This window comes from Heterocephalus glaber, unplaced genomic scaffold, assembly GCF_053883595.1.
Source record: "Heterocephalus glaber isolate CG9 unplaced genomic scaffold, H.glaber_assembly_v1.0 deba00001429, whole genome shotgun sequence".
Taxonomy (NCBI): domain Eukaryota; kingdom Metazoa; phylum Chordata; class Mammalia; order Rodentia; family Bathyergidae; genus Heterocephalus; species Heterocephalus glaber.
In genome coordinates this window covers 26,244,091-26,266,748 of record NW_028258294.1, presented here as the reverse complement: position 1 = coordinate 26,266,748, position 22,658 = coordinate 26,244,091, and the positions used below count along the sequence as shown (strand labels likewise).

Sequence of the window (22,658 nt, the reverse complement as noted above, 5' to 3'; positions counted from 1 at the left end):
AACTTATAAACAGAAGAAAATCTGATAAAAATAACTTGATATGTGATGTGCTGACACATTAAAGAATTCCTGTTGTTGCTTAACCAAGATCATATTTCTATTATTCATTATTTCTTTAATAGAAAACAGTTTATATGTAAAAGTTGAATGTCTTACTGTGGTCTACACTTAGTTTTATATACTATTTTTAGGAATGAACAAACAATGTATTATTTGTTTATTACAGAACACTATTTTATACTATAAATAAGAAAGCTACCTAACAGATTCTGATCCAAAACGTGGTTTATCACAAAATTTCAGGAAGCTTAAGGAAGGAAAAGCAATTAAAAGTTATAAAAAGGAAGAAAAAGATGAAAAAACATAGTCTAAGTTTCCCTTAGAAAACAATTTTTTAAGTGAAATATGATTGTTCAAATAAATGCCGAGTGACCACCAAGGATTACCATATGATATTTAAATACCTATTATGAAAACAGGAAAGAGGTCCTTTCAAGATAAAACTGAGATAATATTTTCATAGTGAAAGTTAGGAAAAGTTTAAGAAATTCCCTGAATAGTTCACTTTAAAAAGCTAATTTGGTAGCTCTAAATTATTTATTCAAGAATTACAGGTTGTGGTTTTATCTGTGAAAACCAAACATAATATTAAGTACTAGAATATAATACTTAAAATTACACAGAATACACACCAGAAGATGGCTTTCTTGATGCAGAACAACTTGGAAAGGTAAGCTGACATTACACAGTACTGAAAAGGAACCCACTATTTTCCCTTTCATTTAAATCAACTGTCAAGAAGAAAAATATTGGGAGTTATAGAATAAACAAGGCATCATAACAAAGATGACAGATCTTTTATAACATAATACAAAATGAAAAAGTAGCTCCTCTTTAAAAGCTTAAAACAGTTAAAAGACCAATATGCACAGGAAATAAAGGGCCAATAAGCTCACCTGAAAATAACCATTTCTGTTAATGAGTTCAAGACACATCTGCAAATTCTTCGATATCTCTCTTTCAAATAACAGGACAGACTTAGCACCTTACTTCAAATGAAAAGAATGGGTAGAAAAGAAACTGTATACCTTCCATAAAAATAACTCATCCACTACCTAGAATGTACACTCGCTCTCAGAATGCTTTCCTTCAGAACCTAGCTACCACGTTGTATTGAAGCCCATGGCCATATGGAGACCACTGAGTTTTGTGATAATTTGTTTCACAGCAGTAGAAAAACCAATAGTAACATAGATTGCATATGTCTCAAATATGAAAGGATTTTTCTTTAAACTGGAAAAATAACTACAGAATATCCTCTAATAAGTTTAAAAGGTTTTATTTAAGTAATACAATGTCTTTAATTTGAGATTTTAAAAATCTGAAATCTGAGATAATTTACATTCTAAATTTTAGCAGGTTTTGGCTCTAAATTTTAGAGGGTTTTTATCATTAAAGTACTGTAGCTCTAGAAAGGGGTTTAAGTGATCTGTATAAGAAAACAATATTGGAGCTCATTAAGAAAATGAATTGTTATAAAGTACTTAAAAAGTATACAACACACTATATGAAAAGCGTTCAATAGTTATTAAGTATTAAATGAACATCAGGCACCTCAAGTTCTGCCCAGTCACTTTTTACATACTGATTAGCTTAAATTCTTATTTGGCAAATTGGCTGGTTTGGTTTAAGCAAATTATGTGTGCATACCAGTATATATGTTTTCCCATGAGTCTCTGAGGACATTTCTTGTCTTCTTCATCTCTGTACCTCTAATGGGCTTAACACAATGTTGTACGTCAAGTATTATAATTGACCAAAATTTATATAAATGATCAAACTGCAATAAAGTACTTGAAGCTAACCCAACTGTCTTATAATTATGCTTTTTCTAATTTTCTCTCCCTCACAATTCATCCAGGTTAGTTGGTATGCTCCAAAGAGCACACTATATAGTCTATTGTTTCACAAATTTATTTTCAACAAAGACAAGGATACAAATGTCTTCCATACATAACTAATACTCTGTGATGCTAAGCCCACTCTCTCACGTTGGGATTCTGACACACTGCTATGCAGGCTGCACACACTTCATGAGAAAGAACAGTACTCCCCGGGCTATATGACGAAACACCTAGTGCATGTCCTCTGGCTCAAGATACAGGGACCTAATTCTTAAGATTTCTATTCTATTACAAGGCAGAAATTTGTAAATCAACATTATTTCAAAAGATTATAAAGAGAGACTATTGTGCTGAAAATAGAAAAAAAACAAGACATTTAAGTTTAGTTTATTCCTCTAGTTTAGTCAGAAAAGACATCAAACTTCTTTATAATGCCTATGTTCAGACTTACACTTCTCACTAAATCAAAAACTTAAGAAAATTTATTTATAAGTTTAATAGTGTCTGAAATTAAGGAACTAATATTCAATTAAGTGATTTTTCAATACACATTTACATAAATTAAGATACTCTTAATTTTTCTGACTTCAGTCTAAACAGAAAATTTACAGTAACAAGATGTAAATTCTAGTACAGATTTTCTGGTTATATGGCCCTAGGCAAGCCTCTTTAGATCTCTGCCACAAATCAAACAGGGGTAATATTACCTTTTCTTAACCTACTTTCTAAATAGGCAAACATAAGATTATGTGGTAATATTTTTCTAAAGTTGCTAAATACACATAAGATAAAATATATAAGGATTTATTATCATATCAACTATTTTCTAATATTTGACATATATTTTTATAATTTAACCAAAAGATCATACACATTCATACTACAAAATTCTTACATAAGCTAATTAAAATAGCAAAGCTAGTCATAATAATAAATGCATTCACCCATGTGCTCATTACATTAAAAGATAATTATAAAAAATAAGTAAAGTTTTGTGAACATATTTCATATTTGAACACCTTTCTTTTTATTGTAACTTAGGAACTCTTGCCCATGTCAACAGATTGTCTAGCATCAGCCACTGCCTCAGGTACTCGAACAGTCATATTGTCCATCGATTTGGTCAAATAGATTTGGCAGCCCAACCGTGACCTGTACAAGAAAGAGAGAAGAGATGGGTTCATATTAAGTGTGTACCATTCAAAGGCAATGCAGCTGTTTAGGATAGTTTCACAATTTCTTATACAAAGAAATTAGGGAATGGGTTAATGTTTTAAATTTTCATTAGGTTGAAACAGATCTAGTTATCCCCGTCAAATAGAGGGTAACAGAGGTAAATATGAAAAATAACCTAGTGTGCCAAAGCTTCTTTTAGCCTTTAGTTCTTACCATCTATTGATCCACCAGAACCATTACTTTTTGGTGCAAGAGCTGACAAGCAATGATGTAATCAGAGGGCACAGTAGTGGGCAATAGAACTAGCAAGGCCAAGAAAATGACTAATCAATTCCCAGATAATTAAAGCCATATAGACTATAAAAGAAAGCTAAACTTTTAAATGCCTTTCACACAAGAAATTTGGAATAAATACATACCTGAGGTATCAATTATATGAGTATATTTTTCCCACATCTTTAACATCTCTAAAATCAAGATTCATCTTAAAAACAATAGCATGTTATAATCACGGCTCAATGTGAAGTAGCAGTCAGGTGATAGCTGTGAATATTTATACAACTGTCTCTTCAATTAAGTTATGGGATGTTACTACCACATTTACTAAATTTAAGCATCTTCCAAAATAAATCCAAAAAGATTACAGAAAAAAATACAGAAACATAGCAGAGTACAAATTTAGTATTTATAATTAGAAGAATGACTATACTAACATTTCCTTTTCCCTTTTTTCATAGCATTCTACTACAAATTTATTTTTATTAGTACATATTTGCACTACATAATGTTTACATTCCTTGTGTGGAGCTGATACATGTATATAATACATCTTAATTCCCTTTTTCAAACCTTTTCCCTGCCTTCTCTCCATCTCTTGAACCCCTTTCCATTTGAGAAAGATTTATCTCCCTACTTCCTATCTTTTATTTTGCTCTTTATTTATACTTTTGGTTTCTCATATAAGAGAAACTATGCAATATTTAAGCTTGTCTGATTTATTTCACGTAACATTACATTCTCAAAGTGCATCCATTTTCCTACAGATGACTCTAGTTTATCTTTCTTTATGACAGAATAGTACTGTACTATTTTATATACCCATTTATCTGTTAATGGATACACAGACTGCTTCTGAGATTTGGCTATTATAAACTGTGCTGCTATAAACGTGTATGCATGTATCACTATAATATAATGCCTAACTCTTTCAGGAAGATACCTAGAAGGGGAATAGCTGGGTCAAATGGAATTTCTACTTTTAGTTTTTTGACAAATCTCCATGCTGATTTCCATACTGATTATACTAGTTTACATTCCCAACAATGTAGAAGGGTTCCCTTCTCCCAGTAGCATCGCCAGCATTTGTCATTATTTGATATCTTGATGGCTATTCTTTCTGGGGTAAGATGGAATCTCAGCATTGCTCTAACTTGCATTTCTCTAATGGCCAATCATGTTGAACATTTTTTTCGTGTATTTCAGTCATTTCATTACACTTGCCTATTTTTTGACTGGGTCTTTTATTTTTTCATTCTGTAGGTTACCTTTTCACGTTTTGGGGGGGAGGGGTGCACAGAGCCCTATTAATTTAATATGATCCTAGCCTTCATCTGTGACTTCCAAGAGTGTTGCCTATTTTATCTTTTAGCAAATTAAGTGTTGTATTTGTTTCAACATTTATATCTGTGATCCATTTTAATTTTAGTTTAGTACATGGTGAGAGACATGAGTCCAGATTCAATCTTCTGCACATGGATACCAGTTTTCCCAGCATCATTTATTAAAGAGGCTATCTTTCTTCCACTGTTCGCTTCTGGCACCTTTGTCAAAAATCAAATAGCTGAATTGCTTGGGGTTGTTTTCTGCATCCTCTATTCTGTTCCACTGATCCTCATGTCTGTTTTTGTACCAGTACAATGCTGTTTTTAATAAAGGTAGCTTTGTAATTTAACTTCAAGTTGAAGACTGTGATGCTTCCATTTTGTTTTTTTATTCAGGGTTGCTTTTGCTATTCTGGGACTTCTGGCTCCATATGAATTTTAGGGCTCTTTTCTCCAGTTCTGTGAGAATGCTATTGGTATTTTAATTGGGATTGCATTAAAATCTGTATATCAATTTTGGAAGTACAGTTATTTTTACTACATTGGTTCTGCCTATCCAGGAACAGGGGATAACTTTCCATTCTCTAATGTCCTCTTTGATTTCCTTTTTAAGAGTACCATAGTGATCACTGTAGAGGTCTTTCATTACCTCAGGTTAATTTCTAAGTATTTAATTTTTCTTGATGCTATTTTGAGTGGTATTTTTTCCCAATTTCTTTCTCAGTGGGTTCATTATTAGTGTAGAGAACCACCTGATTTTTGTGTTAATTTTGTATCCTGCTACATTACTGAAGGTGGTTATCAATTCTAAGAGTCTTTTGTGAATTTTGGGGGGTCTTCTATATAGAGGATGTGTTATCTGCAAATAACGATAATTTGACTTGCTTTACTATACATATCCCTTTTATTTCTTCTCTTACCTAATTGATTTGCTAATGTTTGGTACTAGTGCACATTCTTGTCTTGTTCCTGATTTAGAGGAAAAGTTTTCAGATTCCCCATGTAATATGATTTTGGCAGTAGGCTTGTCATACATGCCTTTTGTCAAATTGAGATAAAGTCCTTCTTTACCTATTTTCTTCAGTGTTTTCATCATAAAAAGATGTTGGATTTTGTCAAAGGCCTTTTCTTCGTCTATTGAGATGATCATGTGATTTTTGTCCTTGCTTCTGTTTATGTGACATATTACATTTATTGCCTTGTACAGGTTGAGCCATCCTGGCATCCTTGGGATGAAGCCTATTTGGTCACGATGTATGGTATTTTTGATGATTCGTTGTATTCTAGTTGCTTGTATCTTGTTGAGGATTTTTGCATCTACATTCATTAAAGAGATTGGTCTATAGTTTGTTTGGATTCTTGTCTGCTTTTGGAATCAGAGCAATGGCAGCTTCCAGGAATGACTTTGGAAATAGTCCTTCCCTTTCAATTTCATTAGCTTGAAAATATTGGTGTTAGATTTTCCCTGAGGATTTTGTAGAATTCAGCAGTGAATCTGTCTGGACCTGGGCTTTCCTTAGTTGTAGGCTTTTATTACTGCTTCAATTTCATTTCCTGTTGTTGGATTATTCAGGATGTTTAAATTTTCTTGGTTCAGTTTTGATAATTCATACATATCTATGAATCTATCAATTTTTTCTTGATTCTCCAATTTATTGGTGTATAAATTTGCAAAGTACTTTTTAAATCTTTTTGATTTTGGCAGTGTTCACTGTGATTTCACCCTTTTCATTTCTACTTGTATTGATTTGGATCTTTAAATCTTCTTTCCTTTTCTTGGTTAGACTGGATAAGGGTTTATTTTATTCTTCTGAAGAACTAACTTTTTTACTCATTGATTCTTTGGGTTTTTACTTTTAGTCTCAATTGCCTTCATATCTGCTCCAATCTTTGTAATCTCCTTCCTTGTACTAGCTTTGGGTTTGGATTATTCTTGTTTTTCTAGGACCATAAAGTGCATCATTAGGTTGTTTGGCTCTGTATTTGTGATGTGGGCATTCACAGCTATAAACTTCTCTCTTATTACTGCTTTCATTGTGTCCCATAAGTTCTGGTATGTTGTACTGGCATTGCCATCTAGTTCTAGCAACTATCTTATTTCTTCCTTGATTTCTTCTGTAATTTATTTGTTTAGCTAAGACTATATTGTTTAGTTTTCATGCATTTGCATAATTTGTTATACTGTTGATTTCTAGTTTTATTGCACTATGATCAGATAATATGCATGGTATAATTTCAAGTCTTTTACATGTACTTAACCTTGCTTTCTTGGCTACTATGTGATCTACTTTGGAGAAAGTTCCAAGTTCTGCTGAAAGGAATGTGTATTCTATTGTTGAGTGAAACACTGCAGATGTCTATTAAGACCATTTGTTCAAAGGCTTTGCTCAACTCTGATGCTTCTTTGTTGAATTTTTTGTCTAGCTGATCTATTTGTGATAGTGGAGTATTACAGTCCCCAACTATTACTGTGTTTATCTGACCTTTTATATCCAATAGTACTTGCTTTTTGAAGTTGGGCATGCTGTTCTTCAGTGCATATATGTTAATAACTGTTATCTCTTCCTGTTAGATTGTTCCCTTAACCAATATGTAGTGATCTTTGTTTCTTTTGACTGGTTTTGGCTTGAAATCCATTTTGTCTGACTACAGGATAGCTATACCTGCTTTTTTGTGTGTGTGTTCCTATTACATGAAATGATTGTTTTCCATCCTTTGATTTTTAGTCTATAAGTTTCTTTTTGGGTTAAATGTGTTTCTTATATACAGCATACCACTGTATTTTGTTTCTTGATCCATTCTGCCAATCTGTGTCATTTGAGTGGGGAACTGAGATCATTCACATTGAGAGATATTATTGACAGGCACTGACTTATTCCCGTCATTGCCTTATTTTTCCTGTTGCTGATTCCCTACCTTTCCATTCTATTTAACTGCTTAACCTACCTGATATATTCATTCTACTAGACCTTTTGTCATTGTTAGCTTCATTGTCCCCACAGATCAGCTCTGGGGGAGCTGGGAGTTTTGGGAGGCATTTTGTTGGCTTGTCTTTTCATGTTCTTTTGGGGTTGGGGGGGGTGCATGCACATACATGTGTGTGTGTGTGTGTGTGTGTGTGTGTGTGTGTGTTGAGGCTTGTGGGTTAAATACAGTGGAAAGCTTTCTTTCTAGTGTGCAGACCTCTTTAGTTAGGGTGTCTACTTTTCAGTGGTGTCCTCTGGGTGTGGTTAACTATTGGCCTTTGCCTCTGTCCCAGGATCCAACCACTTCTGTTTACTTGAGGTGAGAGATTGCAGTGGTTGGCCCAGTACCCAGTTTTCCAAGAATGAGCCACAATATTGTTAATGATCCCAAGGTAATCCAGATATTAGCACCTCAAGAAAACCAATTAATACCAACTATGGCACCTTGGCTATAGTAATAGAATCAGCATTAATTATAGCACCAAAGACAAACTGAATATTGACTAACCCTGAGAGCCAATAATGCATCAACCTTAACCATAGCAAAGAGATCTATAATTATAGTATAAACACTAAGAGAAACCAATATTGACCTACTAATGACTTACAGTAGATATCTACTAATCGGAACAACTTTACCTCTACTAACAACAGAACAATATTCAACAGTGATAGTGTAAAGTTAGGTGGCTATCTAGAGATTCGTAAAGCTTAGTTGTTATACTAGCAACACTACAGAGGTGGGGAACCAGAGAATGAAAAAAACTAAAATTTGAAAAATTAATGAGATGTGAGGAGGAGAGAAAAGTGAGGTAGGGTGTCCTATTGAGGAATAAAAAGTTTAAAAAGTCACAGAAAAGAATGAACAAGAAAATGAAGAAAAAAGCAAAACAGAGCAAAATATGGAAAATGAAGAAAGAAAAAAGTTGAAAGGGGAAAAAAAGGGTCAGGGATGTAGCTCAGTGGCACCGCACCTACCTAGCAAGCGCAAGGTTCTGAGTTCACTCCCTGGTACAAAAAAAAAAGAGAAAAAAGGACAGAAAAGAAACTAAGAGGGAAAACAAAAAAAATCCTAAGCCCCTAAAAATTAGAAAAATCAAAAAAAGATTGAATCAAAGAAAAAATTCCTCTGTGCTTTTAAATCAGTGTTTCTTTCCAGGATCTGGAATCTAACCAGTCATGATTCTCTCCACCTGCCTTTAGGACCTATGGGCTTTTCAGTTACCCTCCCTGCACAGTAAGCCCCTCTGTCCAGCTACCCCAGACTATGGTTACTGTCCAACAACTCCTTGCTCATGCTAGTAGATGGGAAATGTAATCAGCTCTCTGGTCTCTGCTAGATGTAGGCCATGGGGCAGAGATTCAAGTGGACTTTTGGACTTAACGTCGACCCTCGTGGCACCTGGTTGCTCCCTATGGAGAGCAAGGCAGATGTCCCTCCCAACCCAAGCATATACTTTTCAAGGCAGCCCCTGTCTGCCTTCCTGTCTCTCCACAGTGGCTCTCACATCTATCAGAACAGTGTCTCAAACCTCTACAGACAGCAAGGCTCCCTAGAGTTCATACTGTTAGTCCCACAATCCTCACATTCACACAAATCTGAAGTTATTTTCTCCATCACTCCTGCCGTATTTCCCTGACTGAAAATATTCAACAATACTGTATTTAGTTCTGAGGTATAGTTTTCAACTAAGAAAAGCAGCTTGAAATAGTGAAAGTCCAGGGTCTCTGCTCAGTGTAACTGGATTCAAATTAGGGCTCTAGCACCCACTCGATGGGTGGCTTTGAACAAATCTGGGATAGCTAAACCTTGTTTTCCCACCTATAAAAATAGTAATTCTGTAAAAATAATAATCTTTATTAAGTCCCTCGGCATTAAATAGTACCCAATATGTAAGTTGATACCACTGTAGTTGTAATGTTAACAACAACCGTTTAATGAATGACTTCTCCGCCATCCTAAAGAGCTTCACATATATTTATTCATTAACTCTACACAGCAATCCTATCAGGTAACTACTATGATTGTCCTCAGCTCACAGGTAAGAAATCTGATATCTTTGTATAGATTATCCATGAAAATAGGTAACAAGAAGCAGAGACAATCATCAAATGTAGATTCACAGATAATTTTTTGAATCTCCCTATCCATCGACTATCAATTCTACAAATAGTTGGTGGCCTCCTATTGTGAAATCAGGCACTAGAGATACAATGATGAAGGGAATGAAATAGGACCAGCATGGAAAGACCTTATGAGGCCATGTTTTACCTTAACAACTAAAGATATCTACTTTACTACACTTTTAAGTATATAAACTAAAAAGTTTACACATAGTTACTAGCTTTGAACACAACTCTTTCCATTCTAATTATGTCAAAATGCTTTGTAAGTGCTACAGGAAATCCACTGTACTTTCTTCACAAAGTATCTCTGCTAAAAATTCTATGTCCTTAAAAATACCAGCTATGAAACACTATAAAAGCTGTTTCTTGCTTTCCATTATGGCATTCTAAAACTTGGGGATCTTATAATCAATGTTCATGACTAGTTTATATTTATTTACTACAGGCATTTTATATCTTTCTATATTTGTCTCTTCTATAGTTCTTCCCTTTCCCTTTATTGCTTTTGCTTTTTGCTTTATAATACCATCTACTATATACACCTACAAATTTTATCAGAATAAAAAGGTAAGCCATTACCTATGAATGAATCCTCTTACTTAGGGATAAGATTCTGGGCTAAGAATATACCTTAGTGGTAAGTAGAGTGCTTCCCTAACCCTGGGTCCTAGGTTCAATCTCCAGCACTGCAAACATGAAACAGAAATACAAGAGACAGAATTCTCAGGATCAAACTAATGCAAACATTGGATGTATTCTTTAGGCAGTAATAAAAAGTGTTAGCAGAAAATGTGGCACTGAAAACGTGAAGGGGAGGGGAAGATGGCAGCCACAATCTGCTTTGCTTTGGTGTCTAGAGAAATACTATTTTGCCAGTATCACTTCTCAAGGTATTAGTTTCATCTCCATCAAGAGAAAAATGAGGACTGAGATGTACTTCAGTCACAAGAAACCTGCCTAGCATGCTCAAGTCCCTGGGTTACATTCTCAGCACCCTCCCCCCCAAAAAGGAGGGGAGATGAATTGTGAAAAGAACAAAATGACTCTTCATCTCTAAATACAAATGATGTAAAATTTTTATAAACATTAAATATGATAGTTTATTTTACATGTCTAATAAAATTGAGGTTATATAATAACACATTTGTGGTTGTTTAGAAAAATTACTTTTCCTTATAATCACCAAATTACAGATAAACAAAGTGCACCTTAATTAAGTAAATAAACCCTCTTATCCCTTGAAACACTAAAAAGCTATACTTTCCTTGACTCAACCAAACTAGATAATTTAAAACAAGATTATCACACAATGTCACCTACTATAAATCTTACCACATTTAAGAGTATCTCCACCTATTAAATAAGCTCTTATTAATTTACTTCAATGTATACTTAGAAAAAGAACTACTCATCTTAACATAATTACTATTACATGTAAACTTCTTTGAAAATTCTTACCTCTCAAACAGGTAAAATTTTCCACTATAATTCTGTTCAATTATCAAATCTGTCCTTCAAAAAATACTATAAAAAGTATTACATTTAATACCATCTGTTAAATTGTGATAAATATTAATTTCTGGAGTAATAATAGACTAAAGAAGATGTATTAGGATCTAGAACTTATACTTATAATACTTACAATTAATTTTTTCACTTTTGTAATAGGAAAGTTTCATAGGCACTAAACTGTGGAACAGTGAAAGAGAAATGCCACATATACGACACGCAAAATTTATAACTGTTCTTTAAACTAGAACACTACTGCACTTCCAGGTGTGGTTTAAACAGACACAAAGCAATAAATAGTGGGCATTCTCAGGGTATTAATACAACTGAAGCAGATCTTAAAATCTTACCTGTCTGTTAGTCCATAAGCCAGATCAAGCATATCATTCTCCTCATCAGTGATTGAATCTAACTTCTCATATATGTGATCTTCAAAGATGAGGTGGCAAGTAGAGCAAGCCAAGGTTCCCTCACAGGCACCTGCAAAAGCAGCAAACACTGAACATATCCCGCTACATTTCCATAGTCAAGACCCAAAGTTAAAATACTGCTAAAATTTAGAATTAGCATTATTAATAATAAATGATAAATGAAAGAACTTTAATAATGGTACAGCTTCCCCTTACACACACACACAGTGTTTGAAATCACTCGTACAGTATTTCACAAAGGTTCTGGACTAGGTTCTATGAAAAGAAACATGAAACATGCAGTTCTGATACCAAAGGCTTACAATTTTATAAGATGAAATATGATATATAAAAAAGTATATCTTTGAATATACATAGAAATAATTTATGTAACGGCCATGCAAGTTATTTACCTTTCCTGAAGAGTTTGACACAATTTATGAACACTTGTGTTATATGAGGAACTAGAAAGCAACTAAATCTATACCCAAATACCGTTAAATAGTCTTTCCTCTCAATCTCCCATGGTAATCAGGGCAGAATTTAAAGAAGTCATTTTAGTAGTCACCTTGATTTTAAATGAGGTAAGACTATTTCTCCTGTTCCATTTTTAAGTCATTAACAGTTACTTATTGAGTTCCTCATATGTGCAGAACACTGAAAAAGTCATCTTGTCCAACCAGACTATGATGGAATATCCCTCTGCAATATCCCTCTCCCAGGTCAGGCGGCCTTTGCTTAGAAATCTCCAGATAAAGAAACCTATGCCATACAAGTTACCAATTTCACTCACCTGGCTTCCACCGTGCTAGAATCTGCCACTGTAACCTTCACATATTTTGTGAAACTGAACCTAAGCAATAACTTTCTGTCATATATGAGGCTATAAATCTTCTCCAGCCAAGAATACCCAACTCCTTCAAATTTTTCTTACACAACTCAGCTCCAAATCCAAATCCAAAGCCCAGCTAGCTGGGCTTTTCTTCAGATAGGGTATCATATTAGATATTGAATACACATTAGTACTTGAAGGAAAGGGACAATCGGTCATGCAGAATCAGGTTCTGACTAAATGCAACATTTAAAAGTTTTGGGGGGTTTTAAAATAATTTTTAAAAGCTACCATAGAATTCTAAAGACTAGCACATTAGGAGTAACTTCAGTTTTGGTTGCATTCCCTTTTGGTCAGTACATAAAATATGTAACAGAATTGTTAATAATAACTAGTAACCTTGATTTGCCTCTAGATGAATCATTTTAATAAGAGTTTTCATCTCATAATTTCAACACTTGTTATTCATATTATCTTTAAAAAGTAAACAAAGAAAAAGAGAGGTTTTCCTTAACCTTTTTTATTAAATCCAATTCGAAGCTGTAATAGGGTCATGGGAGACAGAGACCATCTAGGCAAGTACAGGAATTAGGAGCATGTTCTGGGGCTAGCTAGACTCCCTGGCTTCAACCATAGGTCCTCTGTTTATTAACCATGTCACACTAGACTACTGTACTCTTCGTGCCCCAGTTTCCTCAACAGTAACTATATCAAGCTTGCATGGCAGTTGCAAGAATTACCTATGAGTACCCAGTTACATATGTTCACATATGTAATGGCAACCATGACTGGTAGACAATAAGCACTAAGTGTTGGTAATTATGAATATTTGGGAATTATAAGAAATCTTAATAATTCAAATTTCTTTTACACATAAAAATTTAACCCAAAAAGTTAAAGAAATGGATTAAGATCACACTACTAGTTACAATGAGTTGTGATTTTGGCTAAAGTTTCCAAATGAAGACTAGTTCTTGACATACAATAATATGAGTCACCTTATTAAACACACACACAAATACCTAAGTATGTTCTATATAAATTATAAATATATCCTGTGATTATACCAAGTTGCTTACTTTGATATTTTTGTGTAAACATGAATACTTCACACAAAAAAGGTAAATGGACGTAACTCTTAAAAGAGGGAAGGGTCTTCTTTACTGCAGTAAAAAGAGAACTGATGCAGTGGGGCCTTGAGGTCAAGGTCTGGGCTCTAGCTGAACCAACCCCACCACTATTAGCTGTTTAATTGGTGAGACTCAAGGCTTGGTCTTCTCATCTGCATAATGAAACAGTGAGGCAGGTTATCCCTAAAGTCCTAATGGCACTGTTATCTTCTGATATTACAAAAAGGAGTTATAGTTCTTAATGGATTTTTCCACTAGTATTTGAGAAGTATCAACTTGTCTTGATTTCTATTTTCATCTTGCCAATACCCAATCCAGACAAACTCCAAACTAAAATGGTAAGCCCCTCTGGAGATAATACAGAAAGAAAAACAATCAGATAATCCAATGTCTTTTGCCCTAAAAACAAAAATGTTAAATTTAACAATGCTTAGAAAATATTCCTAGTTAAACAAGTCTGGAGGATCATATGCCATGTGCAACAAAAAACGCAAGGAAAATAAAATTCCAGGCCAGGGGTGCTGCCGAGATGGATAGTGGCCCTCTACATAAGCAGCCTGAACTTGTTCTATCGGTCCATTATTCTCCATCTTGTTTCCTAACACACTGGTGAGTAACTCACACACTCAAGGAAGTCTTTCACACCGAGGTGCCATGGAAGTGATACTACCAAGGGGACTATGAACACTCATCCCTCCATTCCTCTTTTCCTGGATCTAGCCTTAAGGACAGTGATGGCTGTGAACAGGTGCTGTAAGTTTTGGAAAGTGAATAAAAGATTTAAGAAGGAAAGTAACATGGTACACTTCATTTTAGATAGATTCAAGAGGAACAACAGACAAACAAAAGCCATGGATTTCACCAAAGGAGAATGGAATAAAGTGGCAAGGAAAGGAGGTAAGGATAAGGACAGCCAAGGGCAGACCTCTCCTAGACAAGGGGAGTTAAAGTGCGCATGGTTGCTAAGGTAGAGAATCAAAAATGTGTAATGTCAGAAAGCCCCAGGGAAGAAAAATGTACATACAATGTACACCTTGGAATGGAAAAAAAGGGTTTATATGCCAATAATTCCCTCCTGAAAATTTTAGTATATTCATTTCTGTAGCACCTGGATGAAAGGAAGAATTACCATCCCTTTTACAGCCCTTCATGGACTTTAAATTCCACTCCACTCTCTTCCCCAGAAAATTTCAATTATTTTAACTTTCTTTTATAGGTATTACCTTTATTTTCCAAAAATTTTCGGGAGTCGACAATAACAAACCCAGCTGCGGTCGTGTCCGCTGCCCTGCCGAGCCCTCGGTGCTGCCTCGGGGTCCCACAGTTGCCCGGGCCCCTCGGCTCTGACCGGCCGCGGCCCCCTCACTCCCAGCCTCTTAGCAAGAGCCGAGGGGCCCGACCCCGTCCTCCGCCCCGACTGCTCCTTTCTACCCGTAGTTCGGGGCTGCAGCTGGCGCACCGGCGCCCGAACGCCGGCAATTGTGTCAGTCGGCGGTGTGGAATGGGCGGTTGGTAGCCGCTGCCAAAGACTAGGCGGCGGTGGAAGATGGTGCCTGGGGCCGCCGGCGGAGGAGGAGGCGCTGCCGGTTCTCCGAGTTTAACCAGTAATGCCATTCAGTTGCCAGTATTAAGCAAAGCAAACATAAGCCAGTTCTGATCTGCTTTTTAAGAAAAGTGGTAGTGCTTTTCACAGTGCCAGACGGAACTGTATCAGAAGGTGAGGCTTAAGCTCACAGAATCCAGAGAAATCATGAAGTTATATGTATTTCTGGTTAACATTGGAACTACTCTAACATTTGACACTGAACTTACAGTGCAAACTGTGGCAGACCTTAAACATGCCATTCAAAGCAAATACAAGGGTGCTATTCAGCATCAGGTGCTGGTGGTCAATGGAGGAGAATGCATGTCTGCAGATGGAAGAGTATGCACCTATAGCGCTGGGACGGACACAAATCCAATTTTTCTATTTAACAAAGAAATGATCTTATGTGATCATGCGCCTGATATTCCTAAAACTACATTTTCAACAGAAAATGACATGGAAATAAAAGTTGAAGAATCTCTTATGATGGCTGCAGTTTTTCACACTGTTGCTTCAAGGACACAACTTGCTGTGGAAATGTATGAAGTTGCCAAGAAACTTTGTTCTTTTTGTGAAGGTCTTGTCCATGATGAACATCTTCAACACCAAGGCTGGGCTGCAATCATGGCCAATCTGGAGGACTGTTCAAATTCATGTCAAAAGCTACTTTTCAAGTTTGAAAGTATTTATTCAAATTATCTGCAATCCATAGAAGACATCAAGTTAAAACTTACTCATTTAGGAACTGCAGTTTCAGTAATGGCCAAGATTCCATTGTTGGAGTGCCTAACCAGACACAGTTACAGGGAATGTTTGGGAAGACTGGATTCTTTAAATGAACTCGAAGGCTCAGAAAAGGCTGAGATGAAACAATCCACTGAACTGGTGCTCTCTCCTGATATGCCTAGAACAACTAATACATCCTTGTTAACCTCATTTCACAAGTCAGTGGAACATGTAGCCCCAGATACTACGGATGCTAAGAGTGGCAAAGAAATTAGGGAATCTAATCAAAGTACTGTACAGCAAGATGAAACTTCAGTAGATGCTAAAGACAGTGATCTACCTTTTTTTAATGTTTCTTTGTTAGACTGGATAAATGTTCAAGATAGACCTAATGATGTGGAATCTTTGGTCAGAAAGTGCTTTGATTCTATGAGCAGGCTTGATCCAAAGATTATCAGACCATTTATAGTAGAATGCCATCAAACTATTGCCAAACTTGATGATCAGAATATGAAAGCCATTAGAGGGCTTGAAGATCGGCTATATGCCCTGGACCAGATGACTGCCAGCTGTGGCCAGCTGGTGAATGAACAGAAAGAGCTCGCTCAGGGGTTTTTAGCTAATCAGATGAAAGCTGAAAATTTGAAGGATGCATCTGTATTACCTGATTTGTGCCTGAGTCATGCAAATCAGTTGATGATTATGTTGCAAAATCATAGAAAACTACTGGATATTAAACAGAAGTGTACCACTGCCAAACAAGAACTAGCAAATAATCTACATGTCAGATTGAAGGGTGTTGCTTTGTGATGCTTCATGCTGATCAAGATGGAGAAAAATTGCAAGCTTTACTCCGCCTCGTAATAGAGCTGTTAGAAAGAGTCAAAATTGTTGAAGCCCTTAGCACTGTTCCTCAGATGTATTGCTTAGCTGTTGTTGAGGTTGTAAGGAGAAAAATGTTCATTAAACACTACAGGGAGTGGGCTGGTGCTTTAGTCAAAGATGGAAAGCGATTATATGAAGCAGAAAAGTCTAAAAGGGAATCCTTTGGGAAAGTATTTAAAAATTCCTTTTTAAGAAATCGTCTATTTAGGGGACTGGACTCCTGGCCACCTTCCTTTTGTACTCAGAAGCCTCGAAAGTTTGACTGTAAACTTCCAGATATTTCATTAAAAGATTTACAGTTTCTGCAATCATTTTGTCCTTCTGAAGTTCAGCCATTCCTCAGGGTTCCCTTACTTTTTGACTTTCAACCTCTACACCAGCATGTACTTGCCCTACAAAATTTGGTAAAAGCAGCACAAAGTTTGGATGAAATGTCGCAGACCATTATAGATCTCCTGAATGAACAAAAGGCATCCATGAGTCAAGCATCCCCTCAGTCGGCTTCTTCCCCAAGGAAAGAAAATGCAGCAGGAATTACAACTACTACCTCGCCAAGAACTCCCCCTCCACTCATTGTTCAGGGTCCCTTGTGTCCTGCAGTTTGTCCCTTAGAAGAATTATCTCCAGATAGCATTGATGCACATACATTTGATTTTGAAACTATACCCCATCCAAACACTGAATAAACTATTCACCAAGTTTCTTTAGACTTAGATTCATTAGCAGAAAGTCCTGAGTCAGATTTTATGTCTGCTGTGAATGAGTTTGTGATAGAAGAAAATTTATCATCTCCTAATCCTGTAAGTGATCCCCAAAGTCCAGAAATGATGGTGGAATTACTTTATTCATCAGTTATCAATGCGATAGATAGCAGACGTATGCAAGATACAAATACATGTGGTAAAGAGGATTTTGGAGATCATGCTTCTCTGAGTGTCCAGTTGGAAAAATGTAGAGTTGTTGCCCAAGATTCTCATTTCAGTATACAAACCATTAAGGAAGATCTTTGCCATTTCAAAACATTTGTACAAAAAGAACAATGTGGCTTCTCAAATTCTTCAAAATGTAGAGATAGAAATAAGAAGCATTATTAAAAAAGTAAAATGTTCCCTGGAAATAACACTAAAAGAAAAGCATCAAAAAGAACTACAGTCTTTGAAAACTGAATATGAAGGTAAAAATCAATGTAATTAAGGAGAGTGAAGAAAATGAAAACAAAATTAAAAAATTGAAAGGAGACTTGGTATACCTTGAGGAAGTATTACAAAATAAAGATAATGAATTTGCTTTGGTTAAACATGAAAAAGAAGCTGTCATCTGCCTGCAGAATGAAAAGGATCAGAAGTTGTTGGAGATGGAAAACATAATGCATACTCAATATTGCGAAATTAGCGAACTGAAGCAGTCACGAGAGGTTGTGTTAGAAGACTTAAAAAAGCTTCATGTTGAAAATGATGAGAAGATCGAGTTATTGAGGGCAGAACTTCAGTGTTTAGAGCAAAGCCACCTAAAGGAATTAGAGGACACATTGCATGTCAGGCACACACGAGAGTTTGAGAAAGTTATGACAGACCACAAAATTTCTTTGGAGAAATTAAAACAGGAAAATCAACAAAGAATTGATCAGCTACAAGAATCTCAGGCCATAGCTATCCATGAAAAAGAACAGCAGCTGCAGGAATTAAAACTCAAGGTTTCTGATTTGTCAGACATGAGGTGTAAGTTAGAGGTTGAGCTTGCATTGAAGGAAGCAGAAACTGATGAAATAAAAATGTTGCTGGAAGAAAGCAGAATGCAGCAGAAAGAAACATTGAAATCTCTTCTTGAAAAAGAAATGGAGAACCTGAGAACAGAGATAAGTCAATTAAACCAAAAGATTCACGATAATAATGAAAATTATCAGGTGGGCTTAAGCAGAGCTAAGAATTTTAATGACAATTAAAAAGGATCAGTGCATTTCAGAGTTAATTAGTAGACACGAAGAAGAATCCAGCATACTTAAAGCTGAATGAGACAGAGTAACATCTTTGCATCACCAAACATTTGAAATAGAAAAAAACTTAAAAGAACAAATAGTTGAACTGCAGAATAAACTGGATTCAGAATTGTGTGTTCTTGAAAAACAAAAAGATGAAAAAAATCACCCAACAAGAAGAGAAATATGAAGCAATTATACAGAACTTTGAGGAGGACAAAGAGAAATTGGTTATGAGCCATGAGCAAGAGAGAGAACAGTTAATTCAGAACCTTAATTGTGAAAAAGATGAAGCTATTCAGACTGCCCTAAAAGAATTTAAATTGGAGAGAGAAGTTGTTGAGAAAGAGTTATTAGAAAAAATTAAACATCTTGAAAATCAAATAGCAAAAAGTCCTGTCATTGAATCTACCAGAGAAGATTCTTCAAGCTTAGTTGCTGAACTTCAAGAAAAGCTTCAGGAAGAAAAAGCTAAGTTTCTGGAACAACTTGAAGAGCAAGAGAAGAGAAAGAATGAAGAAATGCAAAATGTCTGAACATCTTAGATTGCTGAACAACAGATTGATTTCAATACTGTTTTAACAAGAGAGAAAATGAGAAAAGAAAACATAATAAATGATCTTAATGACAAATTGAAGAGTACAATGCAACAACAAGAAAGGGATAAAGATTTGATAGAATCACTTTCTGAAGATACAGCTCGTTTGCTTGAGGAAAAAAAGAAGCTTGAAGAAGTCAGTAAGTTGCATAGCAGCACTTTTGTTCCTTCACCATATGTAACTGCAGCCCCAGAACTTTATGGAGCCTGTGCACCTGGATCCCCAAGTGAAGGAGATAGATCAGCCTTGGAGACAGCAGATGAAAGAAAAGTGGATTCAGCAATGGAAACAAGCATGATGTCTGTCCAGGAAAATGTCCATATGCTTTCTGAAGAAAAACAGAGGATAATGCTCTTAGAAAGAACATTGCAGTTGAAAGAGGAAGAAAATAAGAGGTTAAATCAACGACTGATGTCTCAGAGCATGTCTTCAGTATCTTCAAGGCATTCTGAAAAGATAGCAATTAGAGATTTTCAGGTGGGAGATTTGGTACTCATCATCCTAGATGAACGCCACGACAATTATGTACTATTTACTATTAGTCCTACTTTATATTTTTTGCATTCAGAGTCTCTGCCTGCCCTGGATCTCAAACCAGGTGAGGGTCCTTCAGGTGCATCTAGAAGACCCTGGGTGCTTGGAAAAGTAATGGAAAAGGAATAGTCAAGCCAAAAAGGCACAAAACAGATTTAAAGTTCCTTTGGGGACAAAGTTTTACAGAGTGAAAGCTGTGTCATGGAATAAGAAAGTATAACCTATGGAAGAAATTACTACATTTTATGTCATTTTCTGACTTGTCCTACATTGCTCAGTAATCCCCTCAAAAACAGCAGGTCATCTTTTTATACAAACATCATCATGACAGTATATTTTATCGGTGTACTTTTTAACTGGCTACAATTTAGGAACAATAAATTCATCACAACCCTTGGCTGAATTAAAATGGTTTTGGGTTTTTGTTTTTGTTTTCTCTTTTATACCCAGATAACTAGAAATGAGGACCAAACTAATTCATCTTCTCAAAGGGCATACCCTGTGCATTGTGGCTTATGGTTAGCCATATTAATTGCCTGTTAAATATACATTAGCTTGAAGTTAGTTAGATGTTAAATGTTAGCTATTATTACCAGCATTTGTCCTTTTGTGAAATCAGTATCAGAATACTTGCACTCTTTAACACATTCTTTATAAAAATGTATAAATTCTTCAAAACTATTTAAAGAGTGTTGCTGCATGTGGATAATCATAACTTTTGAGTTTGCCTCAGTAGATTACTAAAGCAAATTATTTCATTTTTTTTAAATGCCCTTTGATGTTTCAAAAAAGGAACTCTGTAATTTGACTGACTTTAAGATCAGCCATAAATAATCAGCAATCCTGAAAAGCACTTTCAACAGATAGTCATCTGGGTTCTGCAGAGAAGAGTCTGCTATTGACGTTTTCCAGTGTGGCGTTCAAACCTTCCCAACATCATAATGACTCTATTTAGAATAATCATATTGATGAAATCATAATTCATGGCTGCATTTCAGAAAATGCACTGTACAATAACCATTTAAAGGTCATTTAAATAACAATATTGTATTGTAAAAGACCTGTAGAATTTTAAAACAATAAAGATTTGAACCTGTAAATGTGTGAGCCTTTTCAAAAAGGATACATTTTTAATATATTTGAGTGATTGCGGGGGAGTATGAGAAAACTGTTTTGTGTCATATCAAAGAGAAAATGTTTATTACAAAAATGTTCTTTTATTATATACCATGTAACTTTAAAACAGTGTTATACAGAACAGAATGTGTAAACTAGGCCTTTAGATATGTTGCCATTGTGCAGATATGTAAATGAATTAGTTGATTTGGATGAAAGTTGTTTCAGGTTTGTTGGTGGAGAACAGTAACAAAATGATTTTTTTTTCAGAAAATATTTAATTTCCTCATAAAAAAGTTAAATATTTTTTAAATATGTGTATCTAATAGTGCAAAATGGAATAAGCATCATATTGTATAGAAAACTGAATCTGACAGCATTAATGAATAAATGAAAATGATTTCACAAAAAAAAAAAAAAAAAAAAATTTCACTCAGGCCGTCCCATTGCTCCTGGTCCAGAGGAAGGGGCTTCCGGGCCACCATCACTCCCACCGTTCGCGGCCCCTGTCCCACCTCTCCCAGCTCAGAGGAGGCGAGCCACGCAGGCGCCAACAGCACCACCATGCCACCCCCCCATAAAAATGAGAAGACACATAAATAAGTCTCAAAACCAGACTTCCAGATTACCTACAGCAACCCCAAAGGGAAATGAGATGGAACACTCTGATACTCAATCACCTGGACCCACTGAACTGGCAACAAAAGGGGATCTGGAAAAAATGAAATCAGAAATAATTTCTCAGATAACAGGACAGATTGTGCTCCTAGTGCAAGACATGATTAATAAATCTAGAGAGGAGCTCAGAAACATGATGAAATCCCAACATAGGAAACAAATGGAATCCATAAAACAGATGCAAATAGATTTCCAGGACATGAAAAACTCCATTGAAAGTCAAAACATCAGAATGAGCCAACGTGAGGACAGAATTTCAGATACAGAAGATAAGATTAGAATTAATGATCAGGAAAAGAAAAATTGCTGCAAAATTATAAGGGAACATTGGAAATCAATCCAGCAGCTGCTAGATGATGCAAACAAAAATAACATAACACTGATTGGAGTCAATGAAGAAACAGGAGAGAGTGCAAATGACATAAAAAAACTCTTCACAGAAGTAACGGCAGAAAACTTCCCAAGCAGGGGAAAAGAGCTTGACATACAGGTAAGTGAGGCATATAGGACTCCAAATAGCCTTGATCAAAAAAAAATCTACACATAGGCATATAATTGTTAACATTCCAAGAAACTCAACAGAAGAACAAAGTTCTACAAGTAGTTAGACAAAAGAAACAAATCACATACAAAGGAAAGCCCATCAGAATCACAGCAGACTTCTCAACACAAACCATCAAGGCAAGAAGAGCTTGGAGTGACATATTCCAAGCCCTAAAAGAAAACAGCCTCCAACCCAGATTGATGTACCCTGCAAAACTATCTCTCAAAATGGATGGAGAAATAAGATACTTTCATGACAAAGAGCACCTTAGGAACTTCGTGAATACCAAACCAGCACTCCAAAGAATTTTACACAATATCCTAAGAACAGACATTAGGGATCACAACCCCAGGAAGCAAAG

The 22,658-nt window shown here is 35.6% G+C and overlaps 1 protein-coding gene and 1 pseudogene across 1 annotated transcript in view; one reads left to right on the top strand and one right to left on the bottom strand.

Annotated features, from left to right (window-relative positions):
• Positions 1-2,275: 2,275 nt before the first annotated feature.
• The window catches only part of Fdx1 (ferredoxin 1), a 44,667-nt gene continuing 24,284 nt past the window's right edge, over positions 2,276-22,658 (bottom strand). Inside the window, exons 3-4 of the mRNA XM_087212361.1 lie at positions 11,634-11,763; positions 2,276-3,056 (exon numbers count right to left, since the gene is read on the bottom strand). Coding sequence (XP_087068487.1) covers positions 2,942-3,056; positions 11,634-11,763 — 245 coding nt within the window. The 3' untranslated portion in view covers positions 2,276-2,941. The remainder of the gene's footprint in view (positions 3,057-11,633; positions 11,764-22,658) is intronic.
• On the top strand, positions 15,142-20,334 carry LOC101721047 (RB1-inducible coiled-coil protein 1 pseudogene; annotated as a pseudogene).